Consider the following 18,245-nt stretch of genomic DNA (forward strand, 5'->3'; position numbering starts at 1 on the left):
CAAGTAGGAGGTGAAGGAGATATGCGTGTGTTTCATAAGTAGCAGCTCTCGCTGTTTAATAATATCTGGATGACTGTTGCATTTTTTGATGAAAAAAGGAAATTTTCAAACAGAAAAACTTAGACGTTTGCCACCTGCCACCATGTGATCTGTGTAAAAGAGTTATCATAAAATATTCATGAAACAGTGATGATGATATCACATTTTACAACTTTGAATTTAGCTAGATATCCCGGCATCTAATTCGAATGTTGGATCAGATTGTGATGGAAGACACCCACAAAACGCTGATGATTATGACAAACAGTTTTTGAACACTGAGTCACGCGAGATGCTGCCGTGTACTTTAAGTAATAGGAGTTGTTTTGTTAAGAGTCCACTGACAATGAATAGACGTGTTTCTAACTGTTTAGCTTAACAACTGCTGTTGTGTTTTAGATCAAGGGAATCTGCAAGGTCCGAAGGGGCTCAAAGCCAAGCGTTCTCGTGAATACTTTGAAGTCAAGCATCTAGGAGTTGAGAAAAAGAAGCGCGGCCGGAAACGGAAGTCGGAATACCTACTTCCGGGCGATCCAAGCAACGCTGTTACCAGGCCCCTGGTAGAAAACGGCATACCCATCGTAGGGACGTCTTTCAGTGTGGTGCAGGGGCAGAAGATCTCGCCGTCAACAACAACATCAACCATTGCTCCCGTTCAGAATGGTACCGTCGTTACTCAAACCCCCGGGGCTCCCATTGTAATACCCCAGGGGGTTTCCCCAGGGATTGCCGCACCACCAGCCTCCGTTGGAAACGTTGGCTACCAGGTTCCTGGAAATGTAACAGTGCCTCATCCACCCAACTCAGTAAAAAGCGTACCAATGCTCGCACCCCAGGGGAAACTTCCCATGGCTCACCCCCATAGGGCACCTGTGCCGATTAACGCTTTACCAGGAGGAAAACCTGTCATGAAGGAGGTAAATATTGTCTCTTTACTTCTTATTTTATTCCCAACCGAAAATGAAAGATACTTGTTGACTTTCGAAGGACTTTCGGCTTTCGATAACAGTATACCTGATTTTGCGCACGTTATCAAGTTGTTCCGGCAATCTTCCATTCCTATCAACGTCTTGTGGCTTAATTTGAGAAACATTTGTCCTTTTCTTTGATTTGCTAAACCTTTGAAACACATGAAACATTGTCCAACCTGAAGTTGTGAATCGTTGCTTTGGTGGTGTTTCACTGCCCTAACAGTTCTCTCTTACCGTCTTGACCAGAAACGAAACACAGGAAACCATTGACCAGATGGTCACTGCGGTATCTACGAGCGCCAAGAGGTAATTAGCTTTACTATAAACAATAAAAAATGTTTGTTTTGTTTTTCCATTTGCAGGGAGTGCAAGCACACAATCCATCCGGTGGCCCTATCACCGTGTCGTTATCTGACGGCTCAAGTCGCATCGTCACTAACGTATCAGGCCAAAGATTCGCCACAAGCGCCACAAGCTCCGGTACAACCATCACATTTGGTCGGGCCCCACCCAATGTCACCATATCAAACTGCATTCCCCCACCACTGACTAAGATAGCGACTGAGGCCAGCAGCAGTCACGTGACTACTACCACCAATATGGCTGTCGAACCCCCAAATCAACTTGTAATTCATGCTGTGTCCGCGGTGCAAACGGCCAGCAGCACTTCAGTGCCGCCACCTTTTTCTTCCGCTTCTGTGCACGTGCCTCCCGTTTCCAGGAACTCGTTTGGCACGACTCCCGCTGGACAGATGCCCATGGGGGCTGGATACAGACCAGCTACCAGTCCACCGGTGTTTCCTCGACAAGTATTAGGTGCAAACGCTGGAGGAGTGATCCGACATCCTGGGGTCCACCCGAATCCTCCGGGTACTTCCTCTGCGGTTCAAATCAAACCGAGCAGTGGAACACCCCCTCCCCCTCCTCCACTGGTCCCCAACGCTCGCGTGGGACCTCAAGGAGTAAGGCCCCAGGGGATGTACGTTCAAGCTCAGACGAACAGCAGCTCCATGCCACAGCCACGCCCAGGAATGCATTCCCACCCGCCATCCTACAACCCCATAGCAGCTAGAGGTGGGGTAGTTAACCACCACCCTCAAGCCAACACTCCGCCTCCCCTGAGTAGTTCCCCCGGGGCTCCAAGCGGACCTCTTCAGCCTGGCGCAGGAGATAGGGGAGTTACCCAGCCTGGATCCGCACCCATTTCACAAAGGCCCATTATGCCTAACTACCAAGGAATCCCTCGATCGATGAACCCTGGCATGCCTCCTCGAAGTACCCCTCTGAGGTTTTCCAGTGTAAGAGCTCCCCTGGGAAGTGGATATGCACGGCATCCCCCACCCATGCGTCCGCAGGGAGTTAATCCAGGGCAGATGTCTTCCCATCAACAGGTAAGGTGCTTTAAAATCAAGGTATTGGGAGCCTGATTTGGATTCACGTCAGAGCTATTTCTTCGAGAAACAAAAACCATTTCGAGAGTTTATCAACAAGGTCTTCCATTGTAATCCATAAAAAATGTGAAGTAAAGTACAGGTCAGTGTTAGGAATCAAAAGGTTGAAGTGGTAATTTGTTGAGAGGGGGAACTTTCCTTCATAGGTCGAATAGATAACGACTAGTCGCCCATCATGGATCGTCCTGAAGAGAAACAGAGAAAAGATTACTCAGAAAAAAAAAAATGGCGGAAGACAGTAACTGCAATAGGTCATTTCCGAGGTACCGTATGCCTCTGTTTTAAAGCAAGTCCTTGTGCAAAATCTTTCATGTGAAGACGAGTTTGATTTACGCGAAACACATTTTCATAATGGAAAGTTTCGCACGAAGACTCGTTTTGAGACAGAGGCAAAGCCAACTCGGGAATGTCAAGCAGGCTAAGTATCGGGCTTTTCACCCCTCCCCTTAGGAAAGCCTGTCACTCGGGCTAAGAGACAAGTAGAGTGTACAAGTGTAATTGAGTGAAATTTGTAATAACTCTTGCTTTACTATTTTTTAGAGCTTCAAATTGCGCTTCACAGTTCCTACCGTCTCAGGGACTGTGCAGAGAAGTCTTGGATCCAATCCGCCTGCCGTCACTTTCGTTGATTCTGCATCGATTACCAAATCGCACATCTCACCGACTCCGATCCAACCCAAGAGCTCCATCGAACATCTACAGGCCCTGACGAATGCGACCGACAAAGACGCGAAGATGAACGAGGAGTTGAAGATCAAAGAGGAAGAACGAAAGATGACGGAAGAGGAAGAAGAAGAAGGAGAAGGACAGGAGGGCAACGAAGAGAAATCCGAATCACCTCCGAAGAGAAATCTGTGGTGGTTAAAAAAGAGGCGGCGAAAACGCACACGGCTGACGTACATCAAATCGAAATACCGTCGGAAGGAGGACGAAGCGGCACCGAGCACTTCCGAGGTCGCTCCGATGGAGGAAGAAGCTGAACTCGACGATCTTCAGAAGACGTCTTTGGACGAAAGGCCAAAGCGAGGCCGACCACCGAAGGGCGTAGGATTTCGATTCAAAACAGAGAGCTTCTCTAATAGTGACCCAGACTGGGACGAAACCGAAGAGAGAAGGCGAGTTAAACCAGTGGTGAAGAAGAGAAAGGGACGAGTCAAGAAAGGTACTTTGTTACTGAGGTTGTCTCAAGTGCCAGTTGCGACTACTAGTAACTAGGTTATCTCCTCGTCAAGTTCATTCCAAGCGAGCATGTCTGTGGTACAGAGTATGAACGTGTGACTGATGGCAGCCCGACAGGCATTGTTTAGTTAAAAAATACTGAAAAGGAAATCGCTTTGTAAACTTTGTAGGTGATAGTGGCAGCAATCACAGAAAGTTATGCTGTCAGATTTGTGTGTGTAAGGAAAGCGTAAGGACAGTTTCTCGCTACTACAGCTGTTGTCTCGCCCCAACTCATAAATGTATTGACTATAATACTGATTGCTAGTGAGGGCAGTTTCTTGAAAATGGATCTTTGTTTTTGGTCTCAGATTCTAACGAGGTGACGTCACCGAAGCTCAAGTCCCCTTTGGCCGGGCCATCACAGATCCCAATGATTCCTGGCATGCCTATAATGCGAGAGGCTGGGCCCAAACACGCTGCCTCGATGCCATCCAGTTCTACGTCACCAATGGGGCGCTCGCCCCCAGTTTCGCCACGATCCATACAGCGTGGACATGCTCACCACGGACCAGGAATGGCTGGTGATAAACGTATGACGTCACCCAAGGGTTCTAAAATGATGCGGATGAGCTCTGGGTCGGATGCAAGAGGTAAGACGAAGAAATAATATGCAACAGCGAGCTATTTACCTTTCACCGGAAAACAACGATGTATCTTGGTGCACCTGTAAACTGGCTGGTGCGTCCTGAAGATTCTACTTATTAAGTCTATTGGATGCACTGTTACCATAGCTAAGAATGCAACCAAGTAAAATAAACTATATCTATGTCTATGTCTATCTGAGAACTGCTGACCTTTACCTTCATTGAGAGGTCGAAACTTGCAGGTTTTTGAAATTTGTTTACAGCTGGTTACACAAGGAATTTGGGAAGTTGTCAAAATACCTAAGAGCCGTCGGTGAACCAACTTGTGATGTGCGCTCTACTCCGTGTGGAGTGGTCAGGGGTTGAGACCTGGCCAGGGTAGTGTTATTGTGTTCTTGGGTAAGACGCTGTATTCTCGTAGTGCTTCTCTTCAACCGCGAGTATAAATAGATGACAGCGAATAAAATACTTGGGGGTAGCCCTGCGATAGACTAGCATCCCATGCTTTTATTCTTATCGTGTTTAAATTAAGGATCTTACTTACTATCTAGAGGCGGGAGATACTCTTAGCAGTCTCCTCGTGCTGCGGGAAATGGAGATAAGCGCCTCTTAGCCTTTCCTTTCTTGATCCTTTCAGTATGTTAGGTTAATTTTTTTGTGTAGTGCAATGCTCTAAGAAGGCTTTTCATGAACTAAAACGTTTGCTCTTATCCTAGGTCACCACTCTCATTCTGCATCAAGGTACTCGCCTTACCCCTCCCTGACATCAAAGGCACCCTACTCCCCCATGGGGCATCGACCCATACGCCCAAAGCCGTTCTGTGTCGATGTCGGTACTAACACGTCACTTCCGGGCTGCGTGAATGGCCGGTCACCTGACCTTCCCGCCAACCCTGTCACGTGGTCAGTGGAGCAAGTGGTGAGATACGTGCGCTCGACCGACTGCATTAATTATGCTAATATATTCTTGGATCAGGTAAATATGCCCATTCATCAATCGTTCCGTCATTCAATAGGCGATTTCCGAGTTACCTTGTGCCCCTGCTTCAAAACGAGTCTTCGTGCAAAACTTTTCATATGAAAATGAGTTTGGTTTGCATGAAAACGAACCTGCAGTCGAAACGCATTTTCATATGAATGGCTTCGCTCGAAGACTCGTTTTGACACAGAGGCAAAGTGGCCTATTTCGTTTCTTGCGGTGCACAATTTTCGTATAGTAGAGCATGTTTAAAAAGATACTTGATTGACGTATCATATGGCAGTTTGCTTACGTTTTGAAGGCTTTCCCCCATGCCAAAGGTTTGCTACGTGGCAAGGAAAGGAAAGAAATTACTTCACCTCGTCCTAGATAGGAAGTCTAAGAAATAAAAACATAAAATGACTCGTATAAAAGGCTTGGCGCTATCATTTCTTTCATTTTGTAGTCCTTTGCTCCTTCATACACATCGTTATTACACTATTTTTAACGACTCTTGTATTTGTGTGATAGCTCAGACACACTGGACGCGGCTTTTAACATTTGATATGTTCTTGACAGGAGATTGACGGCCAAGCACTGATGCTCTTATCACGTGACTCGCTGATGCAGTTCACTCGCATGAAACTGGGGCCGACGTTAAAGATGTGTAGTTATATTGCTCAACTCAAACTTCGAGCGCGTTAACGCTCGGCTCTGTTACTGGCATGTTTTGGACTTGCATGAAAGCACTCTCTACAAGTCGTCGACTATGAATCAGGAGCTTTTCCCGTAAGATTGTGGACATAGTTGAAGTCTTACGGTCCGATTTGTGGATACAAAATGATGGAGTGTTGATATCTTGAAGCCAACAATGGGAATCTATTGGATTTTAATGAACCAACTAGTGCTGACTTAAAGATTGTTGATTCCGTAGTATCCTCAAATATCATTCATTTCCCGCGCTCTGGCGTCTTTTGGCCAGGAGTTAAATCGATGGCAGACGACGACCCATGTTTCAAGTTGCTCCGGAAGTGACACTTTCAGCCTGGGGCTGTGTCGAACTGTAAAACTTTCAAGCTTGTAGCAGCTATATTGCTAGCGAGAAAGTTAACAGCGCATCACCGATGTGCTGACTCTACACCCCGAATAGCGAATTTCAGGGATTTCACGCTCTTTTGCTTTTCGGGGTTCTAAAGGTGTAGGGATTGTAGAAAAAAAAAAAACTAAATGCAGTCTAGCGTAGATATTATATTGTCTCCAGTTAGTTAAGTTTCAATTCTCCTCAATCTAAGAATTTTAGCGTTAATATGAGTTCACATTAACTTTGTGACCTTGATACTTTGACATGGGTTCTTGTTTCTCGACCGCTAGTTTGAGAAAGCGAAGGCTCCGGTTCTAGCCTTATGACTGAGATTGTGGTTTGTGCCGCGTGGAAAATTTGTCTTGGACAATAAATAAATATTCAGAGTTAATTTAAATTACAAGGAAACTTAAGTGATCAAGGCGTGATCTGTGAGCGCCCAGTGAACGCAACTCGTGTATTCATACGCAAGATTTACATTTTGATATTTCCGAAATATTATAGAGTATTGTATTTTAGGTAAAAAATAGTTTTTGTGGATTTGATAATTATAAATTGAGAGGTTTCCGGCCTTGGTAGTACTCTCGGAAACCAAAGGATAACGACTTTTAAATAACGGAGTAATCAACAAAGGACCATGATCTTCGGTTTTCGACACCCGAACGAATGGTCAGGTCGACAGCGTCCGTCGATTCCCGAGGGTAGGAGGCGAGCGTTTAAGGAGTGTTAAATCACCTATTAATTATGATTGAACCTATTTTGTGTGGATTATGACATTCGACATTGTAGATAGACTTTTTTGTCAAGTATTAAAAATTATTTTTATGTACCTTGAGTCTTAAGTGGTGTTAGATGCAGTAATTCGTTTTTAGAGAGCCCTTCGGAAGTCAGGGTTCTCAAATTGTTAATGGTTTCCACCGCTTAATCGTGGTTAAGAAAGTCTCTGGCTCCTTGTTTCTTGATCCATGGCGTTCCCCCGTCGAATACAAAGTAGCTCAGTTCTTTGTTTCATCAATGAATTGCAACCTGTATTCTGAATATCATACCATAATTGCGATTCCTTTATGATATTTACTCCGTTCGTTGTGACGTGCTCTTGAGCAGCCGAGGACGCATTACTACCACAGTACCTCTCCACCTAAGTGTATTAAAGGGAACCGCTGAAATATGGAACAACCTTACAGAATATTGGTAGTACCCCTGTGATGGACTAGCATCCCATCCAGGGGAGGCTGAGTAGCCTAACTCCTTGCTGCTTCATGCAACAGAAATCGGATAAGCGTCGAGAGCTGTGAAACTGAGCCACTTGGGCTTCAAAATGGCATGCAGTTTGCTTTTTATGTCTCTGCCCTCATTTATCGTAAATTTGATTTTTAACTTGAAAGAAGAAGAGCTTCTCGTACCTTTGAACGGACTAAAGAACTGCTGAAACAAATACCCCTAGCCATGCAGTCTAGTCGACAGAGTCATTCTCTTTATTTTCTCGTCAAAGCCCGCACATTTTTCATCGTGAATAGGTACGTCATGTAAAAATCTCCTACATGTACCATCATGGATACTTGTCTTGGATCAAATCGCTCTGGCCGAAAGTCGAACGATTTGATTTCGGTACTTCGTGGGATCTTGCTCGGCTAGCTTCGTTTGTTGTACCACGTGAGTCTAACACTTGTGGCAATGCCGCGGCCCCATCTCCAGATTTCCTGCTCTTTTAAGAGCGCGGGAAAGTCAAGATAATGTGATGCGGACAAAAGCGAGATGAAAAATGCTCCAGTGTATTTAGAAACTAACACCAAGGGAATTAAGAGGCAATCAGTGGTCTCTGAAGTAATACCTCGAGTGTTATGTAAATGGTGCAATGAAAACTTAAACGCGCTTATTTGATACGTTACAAAACTTATTATTAATTCCTTGCTATGAGCGAGAAATTCACACATTTGATAATGAAATTCAAACTAAACGACGCAGTTTCCTTTGTCCATGCGCACCTTAGCCAAATTTCATTTTCAAATTTCTCAACCGACGTTTAGTTCAGTTTGAGCTCTATCCACTTCGCGTCAGGTTTGCTGACTTTTAACAATGCGAGCGAAGCTTTAAAAGGATACAGCGAGTTTTGTTTAAACATTGAGCATTTCATTTCACGTGAACCTGAGTTTCTTGAAGCTTTGAGACTGAAAGTTCGCTTCACAAGGTGGCAACATTCCTTCTAACGGTTTGATTCAAGCATCGCTGGACTCTGTGGTGCTCACCACTTGGGTCATTTCAGAACTGTACTGTAGTAATCTTTAGTAGCTAGCAACCCACAAACAGGATAATTGATGCTTAACGATGCAATCCGCCTTAATTCCTTCTTCGCCGGTGAAGCATTTAGATACAGTCACTATGTTGAAGTATGCGAAGACAGATAAGAGAGGCAGGGCAATGGAAAGAGCCTTGTTAAAGGTAAGTAAGAATTTCTCATTCTATATAATCAGCAAATAGATTGAACTTTATTCCAAAAACATTTCTGAACATTTTTTGGTCATACGATATTTCAAAGACTAAGCAGTCTCTTAAGAAAGTAACTCTCAGTGACTTTCGGGCTCTACAACAATTCAGAGTACCAGCAAAAACTCGATATTTAATTTTCCTAGAAAAGCTTCAATACCAGTACCGTGGGACAATGATCTGTATGGAAAGCAGTTACTTTATCTAAGAAGGTGACTCTCGCACATATATACTGATATATTTACCCTTACACTTTTCGTAAATAAGCTTCAATTTTCATAAAAACTCTTTGTGATAAGACACGAAGAGACCGAAGACAGCATGTAATTATAAAATGCTTAAACGTGGTTTGCCTTTGTGAATTACTAATCTAAAGACCTATTTTTCTCTAGATTAGTCCTTGAAGCGTTGATTACTGTGCAGTGCGTACATGACATGCATATCGGTGTCGCAACCCCGGCAGTCTACTGATCATCAGCCTGGTTCAGTTGTGGCTTATAAGGATCCATACTGTGGAAAAACTGGAGTGATTCCTGGCCGGAGAAATGCCTCGGACAGTGGGATGGAAAGCGGAAAAGTCTTTTCTGAGAGCAACCAGACTGTGGAAAATTCTGGTAACGATAGGATAAGTTAATAAGGACAGAGGTCAGTATCGACTTGTTTCTTAGAAAAATCCAGTAAGATGGAATGCGAAAAAGTATTTCCTGAGAGCAACCCGCTTGTGGACAATTCTGGTGACGATAGAATAAGTAAATAAGGACACAGGTAACGACTTGTTTCTTAGAAAAATCCGAGATCAGTGCTAAAACGAGCTAATAAAACGTCCATTTTGAAATCGGAATGATCGCGGACGGCAATCACGCATTCCTAAGCTGGGTGGAGAGTTTCGTGCGCTCCTCTTAGTGCTTGTTTTACTTTCACGTCCAGAGGGGTGGTAGCAGCCGAGAGGTCGACTAGTCATTCCGTGTTCGCAAGTTGGAAACCTATCCTGTTGGACACAGCACGCAGGTATCATGAGTACCATGCGACAATCCACCGGAAGCATGAGTCTGGATGGAGTGTCGGAATAGGGTGGTTGATTTCTGACCGTTCCTGTACTGCCTCAGCGCTTCTGGCTTCATATGTCCTCATATGGACCCCCCGAGGGCTGTGTCTGTATTTCAAGCTGGGTTTGCAGGCTGTCGTTTCTGTTTTTTGTTTTTTTGTTTTTTTGTTTTCTGCAATCAAAATTCTAAAAGAATTATTAAACACTTGATCCGGGTTTTTCGAGGGCTAGTTGTACTTATCAGTAACTTGGAGGAAGGAAGAAATGTGGACACAATATCCGATTGTATGATCACCCTCGAATGGAGCAGATGAACATCTATTTCCTGTTTAGCTTTTTGAGCTTTAAGCAATTCATGTTCCTATACAACAACAATGCCATTGGCTATTGAACTGATATTACATTTTTTACCTCTAGAAGCACTGATAAGGTCAGGAGTAGTTTGTATGTTGAATTAATGCTTCACCCAATGCATGCCATGGATAAAGACTGGTTTGGAGTCTTTCTTACATCAAAGTGGACAAGTGTGCTTAGGCAGCGTTTGCATGTTGTCTTTCTATTTTCTGCATGAAGAAGTAATAATCAGTTATTGGGTTAATCGAGGATGAGAAGAACTTCTTCATGAAAAGAAAATTTATGGATAATGCTGAAGTTTCGCTAATATTTGTGGGGTTGTAGTTAAGTTACTAATTATTTTCTTTTGTTGTTTCTAAACAGTTTATTGACTTCTTATAAATTACACAAGACTGAAAAAAGTTGCTTGCTGCGTCTTTGTGATGCGACGAAGCTTGTGCGATTTCCTGGCCTCAATGAACAAAGAACTTGGATAATATCCAGCGCTCTTGACCTTACGCTTAGTCAATAACCTATATGTAATTCTATGGTGGACCATGTAAAACAATGGGGAATATCTAACTATGTATGGTTCTGTAGGACTTTGTAAGCAGGTTTTGAATGATATTGTACTTTGAAATTATCTGGAATGTAATCAAGCTTAAAGTTTGGTTATATATGGTTATTTGAGTTTACTAAGGATTTTGTGTCACTATCAGGAAGATGTAGGGCTCTCGGTAGGGCTATATCAGCTCAATTGTATAAAATGTATTGTTATGTGGAGCTGTATAGGCCTATGTGTGGCTATGTCAAGCAATTTAGAGCTGTAGAGTCTTGGCATGCGTGAAAAATAGCTCTCTATGACAATTTCTAACTTTTGGTTGGGCTTAGGCCACGTTTATTCCAGACTCAAACGAAGCCTTGTCATGGGTGTTTGCATCCTTCGAACTGTGCCTAAACGCATTGCAGAACTGGAAATGAAGACAGAAACTCACTCACGGTATCATTAATTATTTACTCGTTCGATCTTTTGTGACCTTCGGAAAACTTCGGACATCTTGGGTAACCTTCGGTAAATCGAGCACTGTCGGAGAAGTTGACCTTTGGAAATCCGCCTAGTTAGGCGTAAAGAGCATCACCTTCGGTAATCTTTGATGACCTCCGGGAAAATCGAACACTGTTGAACATCTTCGGAAATTCGACTAATTCGACAAATCGAGCACTGTCAAAACATGCGCAGAATATCTTCGGAAATACGACATATATCGAATATCGAACATTGTCGAAGAAGGCAATCTTTGCAAAATCCGACTAATTCGACAAATAGAACATCTTCGGTAACCTATGCGAAAATCCGAGTAATTCGGAAAATCGAGTACTCCCAAAGAAGACAATCTTCCGAGACTCGACTAATTCGGCAAATAAAACGAACAGTGTCGAAAATCTTCGGAAATCCAATATTCCGCAAGTCGAGCTCTGTCGAAGTATGTGCAGACGAATATCTTCAGAAATCCGACTGGTTCGGAAAATCGATATACTGCCAAAGAAGACCATCTTCGGAAATCCGACTAATTCGGCAAATACAACATCTTCGGTGGCCTTCGGTAACCTCTAAGAAAATCGTACTTTTTCGAACTTCTTCGGTAATCCGACTATTTCGGCAAGTCGAGCAATGTCTGTCGCTTTCGAGTGGTATACCGCGGAATTGCCCACAAGACACTTGTATTCTCTTGGTATACACACTCGCCTTAAGGCTTGTTGTATATACCACGAAAATACAAATGACTCGTGGGATAGTCCATGCTATACCACTCCAAAGCGTTGTATAACTAGTATCTACAGCCAACTCTCGCCTTGCGGACACCCCGCTATTACGGACGCTCGCTATTTCGGACTAAACCCAGATCCCCTGGAAATGACTCCCTCGCTATTACGGAATTACTGACACTTTCGTGGTACCAAAATGACAATTTTATTGTTTTGACTCTCGGTAAAGCGGACACCACGTACTTCTCATATAAGATAACTATGTTAAATTACAGTCTCTGTTCATCATTTGTCAAAATATACTTCAGAAGACTTCTTGAATGTTTATATTTACATCAGTTCTTTTCTCGTATGCACAATAGTCCTTGCCTCTTCACTTCAGCTTACGCTTTTTCGTTCCCGGCTCTTTAGGTTAAGGCACTTTATATCTCAGACCCCGCTATTACGGACTCTCGCTATTACGGACACTAGACGACGTCTCCGAGCGTGTCCGATATAACGAGAGTTGACTGTATATGCCAGGTTGATTACACTGGCGGCGCGAAGGTACCTGCTTCTGCCCTTGGTTCTCCCCCTCCCCCTTCCCTTCCGCGGTCCCTGATTTCATTTGTGGTTTTGTATATACCTTTCAGTAGCCTGAAATGTCAGTTATCTCCCGCCCTCAGCTTAATCCCCGAGCGATTAGGCTGAGGGCGGGAGATGACTGATATTTCAGGCCACCTTTCAGGTTGCGCGAGCAGCGGGGAAGCCTCTTGAGCCGACTGTACGAGAGGATGGCCAGCAGTTTCCTTCTCAAATTCAAGATGGCGGACGGTAAGTGCTGTCGTGCGAACGAACGCGTTAAAAATTGCTGTTTGCACAAAAATAAATGATAAAACGAGATAAAGATCAACTAAGGCCGAAGTATAAGTCTTTTTCATGTTTTTTTTTCGAACAAAATTCCAGCTTCCTCTACGGAAAAGGGCTGGAAAATGTGCCCCGTCACTGTGTTACTACTTCCTTCTTACAGCTTCTTGTCTGCAGGCTAAAGGCAAAGATTTAATTTATTTGCATGCTTAGCGACATTGTTGCGACAGTCCACTCTCTCTAGAGTCCGAGTAGGCAAGTACAGCAACGGCGTTGACTGTAATTCTCACTGAGTAACAATGTGGTTATTGTTTGTAAATTTCAGGTCAGTCGGAGCAAACTCTTGAAGAAGTGTTAAAATCTATCAAGCACGTGATTCTAGTTTTGTCCGGTAAAGGAGGAGTTGGTAAAAGCACTGTTACGACACAGATTGCATGGACTCTTTACAACAAAGGAAAGAAGGTAAGCTGAAATGTTGTCGTTCTGTTGACTTATGAATGGTTTACATTTCTACGTTTATCCAGCACATTTATATAAGTCATTGATTTATACGCAGGGGAAGGGGTTGCGGGAGAGCTTCATCGGACAATTTTCTATGTTTTGGATTGTTCTTGTTTTCCAGTTTTAAGAATGGGAGGGAGACTTGTGACCATAATATTTACAGTAGGGAAATACTGTAAAGGGAAAAATTCCATATTGGATTCAAAATGCTCACTTTGCCTCCCTTCCCCCAACACAGTCTGTCTTTCTCCCCCCTCCCCTCTCGCCTAAAGTCACCACTGTGGAAATCTCTGGATCTGCCACTGGTGACAGAAAAGTGTCTTGAAGAATGTATTGTTACAGCAGTACTACCTTGGTCACAGTAAATGGCTAATCTTTGCGTTATCTCTTTATCTTACGGGTTGGCATATTGGATGTTGACTTATGTGGACCAAGTATTCCAAGGATGATGAATGTAGAGGGAAAAGATATACACCAGTGTTCTGCTGGGTAAGTTATAACATTAAAGGATCTTCTTGTGACGCCATTTATTAAATCATACAGATACTTTAATTTTCATCGTCTACAACACTCATACTTGTGTTTGATTTGTAACAGTACAAGAGTGTCTATGAACTTAAGTGGCTCATTACAAGAGAGTTCCTCATCTGTAGTGTGTTAGCGAGAAACTGACTTGGAGTATTGCGGCTTCTCCTGCATGAAATAATGGTCTGTCAGGGGCCACCACCCCACTTCCCAACTTTTGAAGGTGAACTTGCATAGTCAAGATCAGCTGGCATTTTATTGATGTCAAAGCTTTCTTATGTTCTTTGCCAAGGGGGTTGGTATTTTCTTAAGATCACTTGAACCTTTCTTTTTAGTTGGGTTCCAGTTTACACAGACAAGGATCAACGACTGGCTGTTATGTCAATTGGTTTCTTGTTAAATAACAGAGATGACGCTGTGGTGTGGAGAGGACCTAAGAAGAATGGTATTTATTCCTTAAAGTTTATGTTCTTTATTTATATATTTTTTTACAAATACCTTGACCTGTTCAAGCTTGTAATCAAAGCTAGATCTGAGTGTCTCATCATTAGTGAAACTCTACTGAAATCACTTTAAGGAGCTATGCCAGCGCATAGTGAGTCATTTTTGTGATGTGCAAAATTATCTTTAAAATGTAGAAAGTCTCAGAAAAATGTTTCCTAAGGAAGCCATAATTAGGCTTTGTTGATAGTAAGTGAACATTGTTTATTTTTCTTATTGGGGGTAGTATTATGTCAAGTTGATATATATTACAAAATGTTTTGTGTATTCACGATGAACTGGCTACGACTGGATCTACAGGGTAACAATTTGTACAAAGGTTATGCAATTTCTTTTTAGACACTTTGTGACTTTCACTGGGCTTTTGAATGAAAAGGAAGAAAAATCACCTTTGAAATGATATTTCAGCAAAATGCTTTTAATTACTAATTTAAAAACAACTTTGTTCCAGTGCAACAAACTGTGTGCAGTGTGCTTTTAATTAAGGATTTAATGGTGCAAATTCTGTAGAGTGCTACAAACATTATAATGTTCCTGCAGACTTCCTTCTCAAGTAACAGTTGCCGATATTTTTTTTTCTAGCAATGATCAAGCAGTTTCTATCGGACGTGTGTTGGGGTGACCTGGATTATCTGATTATTGATACACCTCCAGGTATGACTATATTTTTGTGCTTTTCAGAAGCTTGTGATGTACTGATGTGTGAGGTACAGTAGCCCAGTGGTTGATGTTGTATACTTCAGATCAGTAGATCTGGATTCAAGGCCTGTTCATTTGTCTTTATACTATGTTCTTAGGTGAGAGACTTGACTTGCAGTGCTTCTCATCTGATCACACTAGAGGAGGAATGAGTACCAACAAGTTGTTGGGCAATACTGAGTTCTATGGGGTATCCAGCAACAGGCTAGCACCCCATTAAGGGAGAGGTAGCAATACTCCATACTAGGATACTGGAGTTAACCTTCTCCTCCTTTTTAATCTGAGCAGATATACTATTTATTGTGAACTTTGCTGATAGTACAATAATGCACATTCTTTTTGCAGTGTGCATTGTTATCCTAATTTATTATAATTGCTAAATGTTTGAAGATCTTTTTTCATTGTCAAATCCAGGGACATCTGATGAGCACATTACAGTGGTAGAAAATCTACGACATTACAATCCCGATGGAGCAATTCTTGTCACTACTCCTCAGGTATGCATAAAGTATTTAAACTTTTATTGTGGTCTAATTCTAATACTTAGTTGGATTCCAGAAACAGTTTACTCTTAGTTAATTTGTGTATTCTAATCCATTGTTGATTACCCTAATGGCATCAAAGAAAGGGCAACCTTTCTTGTAGGCATTTAGCATTTTAATAGTCAATCAATTTAGGTGGAATGGCCTCAAATCATCTTTTAGTCAAAATCTAGAATGCTATTTTAGTATCAGATGAGTATTTTAGTATTGAGTTAATAAGCCAAAGCCTTTTCCTTTGTTTTCAAAGAAAAATATCAGCAGTTGTTCCTGGGTGTGGGATGATCCTCCATCTTCAGTTGCTTAATAACAGAAACAGTTTTGCAATAAATTTACCAGAGTGAACTTTGTAATACTTAGCATTTTATAACTTTTTTAATAAAATTCTTGTTGTTCCTCAGGGTGTGGCAGTGTCTGATGTCAGAAGAGAACTAACATTCTGCAAGAAAACTAAGATCCCAATCCTGGGTGTGGTGGAGAACATGAGTGGATTTGTCTGTCCTCATTGCAGTGTAAGTGTCTTGCCTTAGGTGTGTGTCCTTTATTAGTCTCTTACGCAGATGTTCTTTGGAGGAACAAGTGCATGACAAGTCCATAATGCATCTCAAGGAGGCTATTCCTTTATATGATATTAAAAGGATATCAAAATAAGTACCATGATCTACTTTCACAGCATACCTTCATCTTCATGGTATGTAATAATATTCCACTTCCTTTCTTTTAGGAATGTACAAATGTGTTTTCAAAAGGAGGTGGTGAAGCCTTGGCAAAGAGCTGCAATGTTCCATTTTTAGGTAAAAATACTTATTTAAATAATGTGGTTTGCTGAATGTGGCAATCAAAAGGAAACTACACAGGGAGGAGAATAGAGGGGGAGGGGTGATCTAGATCATTTTTGATGGAAAACAAAATGTTGTTTCACCATTTATTGCACATGTCCATCTTAGTTTGTAAAAGAAACAAAAACAAACAGCGAAGTTTGTTGTATGGAAAAGCAAAGGTCTTGTTGACTGGTAAGCTTAAGCTTCTTGCAGCTTTAAGCCTATCACATGGAAGAACAGATTGTTTGTGAACTAGACTGAGGATCATTGCAAATTGTAGAAAATCCTCATTGATATGATTTGATCAATTTGACATTTAAGTTAGTCAGTTTCAGCAGAGTAGTGTCCTCTAGCTATATATCTTGCTTTCAGATCTTTGAAGTATAATTTTTTTTCGCTCTTCTCAGGTTCTATTCCATTGGATCCCAGTCTAGCGCAATCCTTAGAAGACGGCCAAGCCTTTATTGACTTGTTTCCTAACTCACCAACGCTAAATGCAGTAAATGTAATCACTTCCAAACTGTTACAAATGGAAAGCAGTGAGGATCAGTGATCGAAGGAACATGTACTTTCTTCAAAGCTGATTGTTGAGTATGTGGCATTCATACAGCTGGAAAAATGTGACTGAGAAGGTCAAGTGATCAACTGCTGGTATCTCCTTTCAATGTCCGTCTCTTATCAATCAAACCAGTGAGGAGAATTATGACAATCATCAAGATATTGTCTTGATGTATGAACAAATTCTCAGAACTCTGATGTTGAAAGAAATGATGGACAGCAGCAATGAGGAGAATTAACATTTTGAGCTGGTTACTGAAAATGGTGAAGGACGGGAAGTCTCTTAAATGTACTTGACTCTTCTAGTCGATGGAAGAAAACATGGAAAAATATGGCTTCACCCTCTATGGACATTTTAGCCACCCACTTTAACTTAGCTTTGTAGTGTTGTGGGAACATATAAACCACATAAAAATGCCCCCTTCAGAAATTTCTACTTGTCAAAGCAAGAAAGTATGATTGTTGAACAGCATCTTGATTGGGAAAAGCTTCATTTGAATTTTCTTTCGATACATAGTTACACAGTACGTGTGACTTCAAGACTTGTTTTGTCTGTGACCTCTTCAGTTGGTCACCAGAAAAGATTTGAATTTGGGATGAATTCATGTAACCATGCACGAAAAATAAAACTTGATAACGAATAATAACAAGTTAGAATAAAATAACCAGTTAGAAACAATAATAAAAATAAGATAGAAATAAACAAGTAAACAAATAAATAAGTAGAAATAAAAATGAAAATTATTAGTTTAGCATGCGGTATCAAGGTTTATATTTCATGCATGGTTACATGAGGTCATCTTAGATTTAAATCTGTTATGGGAACCAAATGAAGACGTCATGAATGAAACCAGTTTTTTAGTTGTATATATTAGTGTAACTGTGTGTTGAAATAAGATTTGAATGCAGTTTTTCCTTATCAAGGTGTTGTTAAATGATTATACTTTAGTGATGTTGACAAACAGAATAAATTTATAAATTATCAGTATTCAAATGAGGTCTTTCCTATTATCCAGATAATTGCAAATCCTAATTTTACATGGCCATTAATAAACCTAAGATTCTTTGTTCAGAGACTCAGAAAATGTTGCAGCTGAAAGGTTATAGAACAAATGGAAATAAATACAAGTGGTACTGCCTCAGTTATCTGTATGGTATTTCGTGATTGTTAGAATTGCATAAACAAGTCATTTTTGCAACACGTCTTGGAAAGATGGTGTGCAAGGGGATACTGCCAATGGGTTCACATGAATAATGGACGTTTCAGTTATTTTTACGCTACTGAGGGATGCCAGATTTTCAATTTTATCTTTAATTAGTG

General features: G+C 41.6%; 2 protein-coding genes across 3 annotated transcripts in view; both read left to right on the forward strand.

The window, feature by feature from the left end:
* The window catches only part of LOC110049837 (uncharacterized), a 32,085-nt gene extending 24,951 nt beyond the window's left edge, over positions 1 to 7,134 (forward strand). For both annotated transcript variants that reach the window (XM_089290577.1, XM_089290578.1), the window contains exons 17-22: positions 439 to 956; positions 1,373 to 2,401; positions 3,002 to 3,623; positions 3,991 to 4,272; positions 4,983 to 5,242; positions 5,804 to 7,134. In XM_089290577.1, coding sequence (XP_089146703.1) covers positions 439 to 956; positions 1,373 to 2,401; positions 3,002 to 3,623; positions 3,991 to 4,272; positions 4,983 to 5,242; positions 5,804 to 5,929 — 2,837 coding nt within the window. In that variant the 3' untranslated portion in view covers positions 5,930 to 7,134. The remainder of the gene's footprint in view (positions 1 to 438; positions 957 to 1,372; positions 2,402 to 3,001; positions 3,624 to 3,990; positions 4,273 to 4,982; positions 5,243 to 5,803) is intronic.
* Positions 7,135 to 12,703: 5,569 nt separating this feature from the next.
* Positions 12,704 to 18,066, forward strand: LOC110063452 (cytosolic Fe-S cluster assembly factor NUBP2 homolog). The gene is made up of 9 exons (XM_089290579.1): positions 12,704 to 12,747; positions 13,106 to 13,241; positions 13,681 to 13,770; positions 14,142 to 14,251; positions 14,890 to 14,961; positions 15,421 to 15,503; positions 15,947 to 16,057; positions 16,270 to 16,339; positions 16,774 to 18,066. Exons 1-9 carry the CDS (start codon positions 12,708 to 12,710, stop codon positions 16,917 to 16,919), a joined length of 858 nt encoding a protein of 285 aa, XP_089146705.1. The 5' UTR covers positions 12,704 to 12,707; the 3' UTR covers positions 16,920 to 18,066.
* Positions 18,067 to 18,245: the final 179 nt, after the last annotated feature.

The sequence above is a fragment of the Orbicella faveolata genome, unplaced genomic scaffold (assembly GCF_042242905.1).
Source record: "Orbicella faveolata isolate gen_17 unplaced genomic scaffold, um_ofav_v1 contig_2, whole genome shotgun sequence".
Lineage (NCBI taxonomy): Eukaryota > Metazoa > Cnidaria > Anthozoa > Scleractinia > Merulinidae > Orbicella > Orbicella faveolata.

Excerpts from the sequence above, each read along its gene's own strand:
- LOC110063452 (XM_089290579.1), top strand. The coding sequence starts at position 12,708 with ATGGCCAGCAGTTTCCTTCTCAAATTCAAGATGGCGGACG. Across the intron at positions 14,252-14,889 it reads GAGAGGACCTAAGAAGAATG|CAATGATCAAGCAGTTTCTA; the intron begins GTATTTATTCCT and ends TTTTTTTTCTAG. Across the intron at positions 16,340-16,773 it reads CTGCAATGTTCCATTTTTAG|GTTCTATTCCATTGGATCCC; the intron begins GTAAAAATACTT and ends CGCTCTTCTCAG.